At 53.9% G+C, this 9,118-nt stretch overlaps 1 protein-coding gene across 1 annotated transcript; it reads left to right on the top strand.

Moving 5' to 3' along the window:
* The first annotated feature begins 3,963 nt into the window (after positions 1 to 3,963).
* LOC129135461 (uncharacterized) lies at positions 3,964 to 5,713 on the top strand. The gene has a single exon (XM_054655426.2). The coding sequence runs from the start codon at positions 4,239 to 4,241 to the stop codon at positions 4,845 to 4,847; it is 609 nt and encodes a 202-aa protein (XP_054511401.1). The 5' UTR covers positions 3,964 to 4,238; the 3' UTR covers positions 4,848 to 5,713.
* Positions 5,714 to 9,118: the final 3,405 nt, after the last annotated feature.

A 9,118-nucleotide genomic window follows, 5' to 3' on the forward strand; every position in this document is an offset into this window, starting at 1 on the left:
GTAATTATGTCGGGAAATAAAATAGAGATGAGCGTGCATGTACAAAAAAGATGGTTTTGAATGAGGAGCTGGGAGTTTCGAACGCCACAGTTGGCAGCGAATGGAGCCACAGCGCCGACCTCTTCAGCCGCGATTCCTGCTCAGGAGTGCCAGGAGGCCCCAGGCGGCTGCAGAACCTTCCTGAGACAGGAGGGACTTGGCGTGACGGGCCGAGTGGTCCCCGGGCACCTGAGTGTCCTCACCCCCTCTTTTCTTCTTTATTCCCTGGCCTTTTGTAAATAAAAATGAACATCAAATCCTTCACCTCATTCACGTCTCATAACCCATGAGAGAGAAATTAGCAGAACTCTCCACCAGCGACTCAGCTCTTCACAGGGTCTCAGACGCGAGGGCCAGCTTGGTGCCCCTTAGCACCTGAGGGGTGGGGCTGGCGCTCAGAAAGACGCCCTCGGGCCCAGCTCAGAGAAGGCCCTGCACCTGCCCATGGGGCTTTTGGAACTGGGTCCCAGGGAGCAGCCATGGAGGGGGCTGAGCGTGGCCTCACTGGTGCGGCCGACCTTGGATGTGGTTGGGAACCCGGAGTTTGATCTGGCTTTAGGCTGAGGATGTTGAAAAATCACGTGACCACGAGATCCAGACACGTGGAATTAGGAGCCGCGCACAGTGGCGTGCGAGAGACTGGTCATTTCTGCAGGTGCATGCGTGTGCATGCTTCGTGTGTCTACACAGATGTACGACTTCGTGAATGGAGATGCGTGTGTGGGCGTGTGCACTGTGTGGGCATACATGTACCACCACGTCTACAGACGCATGTGTAGATCTATCCAGGATTTGAAAGTGTCAATTAAATACAACCCCATATAGCCCCAGAAGAGTCTCAAAGAGACTCCCAAGGACTTAGGCTCTTCCAAGGAAAGAAATAGCTCAGCCCCATCAAGATCCGGCCAAGAGAGAATCTCTTGATTTCATCCTCCCTCCCTCTTGCCACTCCAAGGTGTTCAGATGTCTGCTGAACATCTCACTCTCTTCTCTTCTTTTGACAAAAACTTTGGAGACAAAGTTTGCAAAACAGGTAAAAGACCAGAGGTAAGACAGATGTCAGCAGGTTGCTGAGAGCTGCATTGCTCCAGGAAGCACTGCCCTGAGGCACACTCAGAAACCCGCAGCCTCCGGCAGCTCCTGCTCTGCTGGGAAAGTCCAGGTCAGGCCTGATGGACACACACGGGGAGGAGAGAGGCCTCGAGGCTGCTGTCTGTCCACAGAAGCACAGGGCCTGGCCTCCTGTATGAGGATGAGGGCTTAAGGCTGCAGGTGTGGGAGGCTGTGAGGTGCGCAGCAGGGATGGTGGGGGGCTGGGGAGGGGAGGGACGTGGGGTCCCAGAGCTGGAAGCTGTGCCGCAGCAGGAGGCTTGGCATCCCCTTACCGGCCCCCTGCCCGGCACCAGCATTCTGCAAACACTGGCTGCTTAAAAAGAATGGAGACAACAGTGCACTTCCTGGTGGAGCCTCACTGCTGCCTTGAGAAATCCAGCTGCCTCTCAAGCTGCACAAAAGTGAAGGTGAGGGCGTGGAGCGGTTCCAGCCCCAGTGCTCTGCGAGGTGCTGCTCCTCATGGCTGCGATCACTGCGGCCACTGTCCCACTTTCCAGCAGAGGAAACTCGGGCTCCAAGAGGGGAAGGAAGGTCCCTGTGGCCACATGGCTGGATGGACCATTTGAACCGACTTCGGCCAGCCCCAGCCCGTGCTGGGATGTGCAGGTGCTGGAGGCTACACAGCTGAGGAGGCTGTTGGGGCTCCCAGACAGATGCCTGGGCTGGGTTTGCACCCCAAGTCTGTGCCTAGACTGGGCTGGGTTTGCACCCCAAGTCTGTGCCTAGAGACTGAAGGGCATGCATCAGGCCAGGGTCTGGTCAGGACCCTGCAAGGGAGTGAGGGGCCCTGGGGACTTGTGTGGGTGCCGAGCCTGGGCCTGGGGACAGCAGCCTTGCCTGGACTTTGCCCCTGTCTCTGGCTCCTGTTCTGGATAATGGGCCAGCACCTGGCTGCAGGGGTCAGAGAGTGAGCCTGGAGTGTGCAGAGCTGCCTCCTGGAGTGCTCAGGAGCTCAGGGTGAGAAGGCTGGACGCCACCTTGGTGCGGAGAGACTGGGAAGGGCCCCCTTGCAGTCTCTCTGGGCTCTGCCCTGGCCTCCACCCTGGCATCTCCAGGAATGGCCGGCGGGGCGCTCCTCTCTCTTCACTCCTCAGTGTGTAGCTACTCCTTCCTCTGCTCTGCCCCATGGGAGCAGCTCTGGCTCAGGGGCCCTCTTCTGAGGGTGAGTGGGAGGGTCCCCAGGCCTGGCCTGAGGAGCCCCGACTCCTGCCATCTGGCTGTGACAATTGCGGGGGTTCGGGGCAGGGGGTGAGGGAGGGAGCACGATGCCGGGGTGGCGAAGTCCAGATGTTGTGTGTCCAGATGCCACACAGTTGCAAGCAAGGCCTCCGTGGAACCCCGGGACTGGAGGGCCCCACAGGGTGGTCCCAAAAGGGGCCAGTGGGAGGGCCTCGTGCCCCTCTTAGACCAGTCATGGGGTGGGCCATGTCCCTGGGAAGGGCATTGGCATGGGGCAGGGGGCATGTGGCTGAGGGCAGTTCATGGAGAGGGGCCTGGCTGTGAGCCCTCAGCAGCCCAGCTGCCAGCCACTGGGAGCCCCAATGTCCCTGTGGGGCTCCTGGCCTCTGATGCGTGGCCCAAGGCTGCAGAGTCTATGATTTCCTCTGACTTCCCTTCGTTCACAGCCACCTTTTCACAGGGAACGTCTAATCCTAAAAAACAGAAGGATGACTGCAAAGTAGTGGGATTACTTTTTTTTTTTTAAATAGAAAATCGAGACCACAATAGTTATGTATCAATGGCTTCCTTCAAAGTAGATACCCCAGAGAAAAGAGAGAGAGGCTCAGGGCTGCTAGGAGAAGACAGAGACAGAGAAGGAGGCAGAGAAAGACAGAGAGAGAAAAAAAGAGACAGAGGGAGGCAGAGAGAGAGAGAGAAGAAAGAGAGGGAGGCAGAGAGAGAGAGAGAGATGATAGACGGAGACAGAGAAGGAGGCAGAGGGAGACAGAAGAAGAGACAGAGACAGAGGGAGGCAGAGAGAGACAGAGAGAGAAGAGACAGACAGAGAGGGAGGCAGAGAGAGAGAAAGAAGAAGAGACAGAGAGGGAGGCAGAGAGAGACAGAGAAGAAGAAACAGATGGAGACAGAGAGGAGGCAGAGACAGAGAGAGAAGAGACAGATGGACACAGAGAGGGAGGCAGAGACTTTGTGTATAACACACTCTCCCTTGAAAGAGAAGGAAAAGGAATAAAAAAAATTTGCAAACTCTTCATCCAACAAGGGACTAATACCCAGAATCTACAAGGAACTCACCCAGCTCAACAGCAACAAAAATAATCTGATTTAAAAATGGGCAAATTTCAGCAGGTCATGGACTAAAAAAATAAAAAATGAGAAAAATGGGCAAATGATCAGAGTAGATGTTTCTCAAAAGAAGACCTACCAGTGGCCAGAAAGTATATGAGAAAAGACCCAACATCACTCAGGGAAATGCTAATTTAAAACCATAATGAGATACCACCCCACATCTGCTAGAATGGTTTTTATCAGAAAGGCAGAAGATCACAGAGGCGGGGAGGTGGAGAAAAGAGGGCCGTGTGCACCGTCGGAGGGAAAAGAGGGCCGTGTGCACCGTCGGAGAGAAAAGAGGGCCGTGTGCACCGTCGGAGGGAAAAGAGGGCCGTGTGCACCGTGGCAGGGAAAAGAGGGCCGTGTGCACTGTGGCAGGGAAAAGAGGGCCGTGTGCACCGTGGCAGGGAAAAGAGGGCCGTGTGCACTGTCGGAGGGAAAAGAGGGCCGTGTGCACCGTCGCAGGGAAAAGAGGGCCGTGTGCACCGTCGGAGGGAAAAGAGGGCCGTGTGCACCGTCGGAGGGAAAAGAGGGCCGTGTGCACCGTCGCAGGGAAAAGAGGGCCGTGTGCACCGTCGGAGGGAAAAGAGGGCCGTGTGCACCGTGGCAGGGAAAAGAGGGCCGGGTGCACTGTGGCAGGGAAAAGAGGGCCGTGTGCACTGTGGCAGGGAAAAGAGGGCCGTGTGCACTGTCGGAGGGAAAAGAGGGCCGTGTGCACTGTCGCAGGGGAAAGAGGGCCGTGTGCAGCGTCGGAAGGAAAAGTGGGCAGTGCGCACTGTGGGAGGGAAAAGAGGGCCATGTGCACTGTCGGAGGGAATGTGAGTGAGGATGCCTGCTATGGAGAGCAGCTGGAGTTTCCTGAAAACACTAAAAATAGAGCCACCTTGGGATCCAGCAGTCCCACTGCTGGGCATACGCCCCAAAGAAAGGAAATCCGTATATCGAAGACGTATCTGCACATCCCTATTCATTGCAGCACTATTTACAATGGCCAAGATTTGGAATCAACCTCAGTGCCCATCAACAGACGAACGGATAAGAAAAATGTGGTGCGTAGGCACAGTGGACACTGTTCAGCCAGAGAAGAAAGGAATCCTGTCATTTCAGCCGCATTGATGAGCCTGGAGGAATTGGGGAAATCAGCCAGGTGCAGGAAGACAAACACCCCAGGATCTCACACATATGTGGGAGCTAAAAAAGCCGAACTCAAGGCGGTGGTGATGGACTGGTGGTTGCCAGAGTCTGGAGAGGGGGTAAGAGTTAGAGCCAGACGGGAGAATAAGCTCCAGTGTTCCTGGCACTCCACGCAACTGTGGTCGACAACAATTTATTGTATGTTTTCAGAGAGCTGGAAGAGAGGCTTTGGAATGTTCCCAGCACAAAGAACTGACAAAGGTTTGAGGTGACAGGCACGTGAACCGCCCTGATCTGACTATCCCACATCATACATGGGCGTCGAAACACCACCCTGTATTCCAGAAACAGGTGCAATTATTGTGTGCCAATTAAAAAAAGGAGAGCGAGAAGAGAGAGAGGGCGAGCTGGGCCGTGGAAGTGGAATCAGACTCGGAGCTGATGAGGCCAGCGTTTCCTCCTGTCTCCTTTGATGCTGAGGCCCGACGTCACTCCCGTGCCATTCCCAGCCTTCCTTCAGAGTCCCTGCGTGCCCTCAGGAGCTGCGTGGTGGGGTTGACGATGGCCACATCCCGGGCACCTCTGGCTGCTGCAGGCCTCCCAAGACCGCTTCACACTTCTGTGTCGACCAGGCCACCAGCCAGCGTTGCCTCTGCAGACCACTCGGCCACTAGTGGGGTGCGCACAGCAGCAGGCTTTCTGTACCCAGAGAGGCGGCAGCAGGAGAGCCACAGAGAGCACGGGAGCTTCTCCACCTCGCCTGGCCCCTCACGTGCGGAGCACGTCCCCTCCAGACTGAAGGGCGCACATCTTGGGCTGCAGGACAGACGCCCCCAGGGCTGGGCTGTGTGGTGCAGGCCAAACGCTCCCGGCTCCCCTGAGCACTGGCCTGTGGAGATGACCACAGAGAAATGACCTGATGGCCAGAAAACCCACCGTGATATTTACCAACTGCACTCAATTAAAAAAAGCAAATCCCTAAACCATCAAGCGTGCCTAATAAATGGAGCGACAAAAATGGCTAAGATCAGTTTCTAAACAAATGCCTTTACAAAATGAAACCCAGCCATTGTTTAGGAACAAAGGTATAATCAAATCCTCATTTTCTATTCCAATAAAGTCTTTGAATTAATGTCTATTCCGCTCATTATGAGGGTTTTTTCTTAGTGCTCTCCCTGATTACTAACGCACAAGACACAGGCTCCGTCTAACGTGGCTGGTGCTTCCCCAGGGGGCGCCCTGGGCTGGCTTCGTGCTCGCGCTGAGCAGCCAGAGGGGGAGGAACCCAGCAGAGACGGAGACAGTGGGGAGCGGAGTGGAGAGAGGCAGTGGGCGTGCAGGTCTCCTTTTAAAAAGTATTCAGTTAATTTTGTAGAAAAAGAATAAAACTTCCGGGAGCCGTCCTATTAGTTTACACAGCCCAGTAACATATATTCACAGCATCCATTTCAGTCCCAGGTCTCAGCAGGAAAGACCCCACACCTACGCAATGGTGGGCATGCTGGTCTCTGCAGAGTCTGAGGACCAATGCTCTGACCTGCCGCATTCACTTTAGATGCTTTCCAGGCACCCAGCAGCAGGGTGCTCGGGGCCACCACACCCAGCTGCCCCGAAGCAACGAGTGCAGGACCCCGGCCACGGAGGCAGACAGGCTCCGGACAGCCCACTCACCCACCGGCAGGGCTGCGGGGGCTCCCAGGTCGGGAGTGTGACCGTGGGCTTTCCGAGGAGGATGGAAAATTCCGTACTCGCACCGATTCCACCCGAGAGCAGGTGTGCGGTGTCGGGAAGTGATTCCTTCCCAAGGTAGTCTGCAGCTGGTGGTGCGGGCAGTGGGGCTGGAAGAGTGACAGGAGAGGCGAGTATGGCCCAAAGGGGCCAGATTCAGAGTTAGGCCCCGGAACCTCACACATGAGGGCTCAGAACACCCACGAGAGGTGGGCATCTTTAATGAGACTTCATCTACCCACAAGGCGTGTGGGCCTCTGTGCATTTCCAAGGAATTCCAATAAACCCCATTCCAAGACCCTGAGAAAAACAGATTTATGGTCTCATTATTAAGTTGGTGCATTTCTTTTTGTGTGTTTTTGTTTTGAGACAGGGCCTTGCTCCCCAGCCTGGAGGGCAGTGGCACCATCTCAGCTCACTGCAGCCTCAAACTCCCTCCCAGGCTCAAACAATCTTCCCATCTCAGCACCACCTGCCACCCAGTAGCTGGGACTACAGGTGTGCGCCACCATGCCTGGCTAACTTTTGTATTATTATTATTCTTTTTTTTGTAGAGACAGGGTTTCACCATGTTGCCCAAGCTGATTGTGAACTCCTGGGCTCAAGTGATCCTCCCTCCTCAGCCTCCCAAAGTGTGAGCCGCTGTGTCTGGCCTGGTGCATTTCTTATGCACGGAATTACAATACACAGATCTTTCGTTTTCTTTTTGTAAGATCACGTCTCACCAAATTAAAAAAAATCAGTCTTAAGCAACAACTTTGTAAAAATCATCACTGAATCACTTGCTGAGCAGCCCCATTATGTTGAAACAGTGAATGGTTACGAGCCCCAGGCCCCGGTGACACGTGGGAGGGAGGAGACCATCATCTTGGCACCTTGCGGAGTGTCCCGCTGTGAACTCAGGGCGCCAGCCTGCCCTGCCTGTGATATGTCCACACAAGCTGCATGGCCAAGGTTTGCAGCTCAGGGCCTGCACACTGTAAAGTGGGGTGACAAGGTTGTGCCCTCCCCACTCCTTGGTTAGCCCATTGCCTCCTGGGTGTCTGCGTTTTGTAATCCTGAAGCCCCTCGAGGCACCTCTGCGTCTGTGGCCTCCCAGTCAAGGCCATGCTAGAAATCCAAGTGTAGAGCCGTGTCGGTGGAAGAAAGCCCCCCTCGTGGCTGGGGTCTCGACACTGTCTCAATGCCCTCTCGACCCGGGACAGGGTGCACGTCCCAGGCCACACGCAGCAGCCAGGAAGGAAGCCTTGTCTGGGTAATAGAAATTGCCGACAAGTCTCCTCAGCCCACTTGGAACTGGAGCTGGACATGCGGACTGATGCTGAAATAAGAGCTGTCCCTGGCTAGGACCCACTGTGGAGAGGGGCACAGGAGGCCCACAGAGCCCACCTGTGCTGTGAGAGGGACTCCTAAAGGGCCTCGTCACCGACAGCCCTCCTCTTTTGGTGCCCACTCCTGCCCTCTGTATGTCCCCAACCTCTCTTGCATATTTTTGTTTTATGAGTGGGTTTCTCAGACCTGTCTTCCATTTCACTGAGTTTCCAGACCTAGCCAATCTTCCATTTTACCCAGACGTTGAGTTTTTATGGTCAGCTTGTATCATGTGAACACGTATCCTCTAACTTTAAAATAATTGTTCCTTTTCGGTTTCGTTTCTAGAAGTTTTGTTTGGTTCAAGTCTAGCTGTTCTCTTTTTAAATGCAGCTATTCTTTCTATATACCATTTAAAATGGTAAAACCGGTTTTATCACCTTTTTCACACTGGACGACTGTCCCTGACAGAGTCCATCCCCGTGGGCTTTGTGATTGTTCATTAGGAGCTCATCTTCAGGGGGCGTCTTTTCTGGGGGTTGCAGAAGGGCACTGAGCGGTTTTGCCTTTACTTATCTTGGGGACCCAAGGGTTTCACGGGGCTTGGATCAGTTTCAACCTTGATATTTCGTCTTGGCTTTCCTGGGCCACGTGGGGAGGGTAAGCTAGACGCCACACCCTCCTGTGGTATATAGGACTTATTTTTTCCTGTACGGTGGGACGGGGCTGTCCTCCAAACTCTGCCCTTTGTCACAGGGTCCTGAGACAGAGTGTGTGGCAGCCGGCTCGGACCGACTTGCAGGGCAGATTGTTAAGTTTATAGGAGTCTTGCAGGCAGCTTGTCAAATACAGCCATTATTAAAAATTTAATTATATTAACCGACAAATTATATTAAAACACAGATAATAAACATGATGTTTTTTGTTTACACTTGTCATCATCCCTAGTGGTTGTATATCCTCTGGTTATTTCCAGCTCTTGAGCCTGTGCGGTGGAAGTGCTAACGGCAGGCTGCCGGCTGCCTGTCCCATCGCGCCGAAATCATTCACAGTGGGCGCGTTGACACCACAGAAGTCCGCAACCACGACAGACGGGGGCGTTGCTTTTGCTTTGCTGATTGTCTAGACTTTAATAAGTGATGAAGAAGACATTCCTAATGCTGATTCAACTTAAGCGTATGGTGTCTGTAGCCCTTCCATTGTGAACAGCATGAGGAAATAGAGACCATCTTCCCTCAGGATTTGGCAACTATCATCCCATTTGGCAAAAAAAGTGCTCAGGCCACTCATGAGTGACGTGGAATAAGTTCTGACGTATTCTGTTTTCTCTTCTTGCCTGTTCAGGTAAGTGATGTTAACCAACACCACGTCGGAACAACACTCGTTCCCTGATTGCAATCATACGTTGGATACAGATGCAAGAGCTCCATGAAAATCGGAGCGAGCATTCTGTGAGAACCCGTGGGCTACATGAAATTGAAAATAGAGCACCGTGTGTGCTGTT

This window comes from Pan troglodytes, chromosome 6, assembly GCF_028858775.2.
Source record: "Pan troglodytes isolate AG18354 chromosome 6, NHGRI_mPanTro3-v2.0_pri, whole genome shotgun sequence".
Taxonomy (NCBI): domain Eukaryota; kingdom Metazoa; phylum Chordata; class Mammalia; order Primates; family Hominidae; genus Pan; species Pan troglodytes.

Coding starts and splice junctions, on each gene's coding strand:
- LOC129135461 (XM_054655426.2), top strand. CDS start 4,239: ATGTGCACTGTCGGAGGGAATGTGAGTGAGGATGCCTGCTATGGAGAG.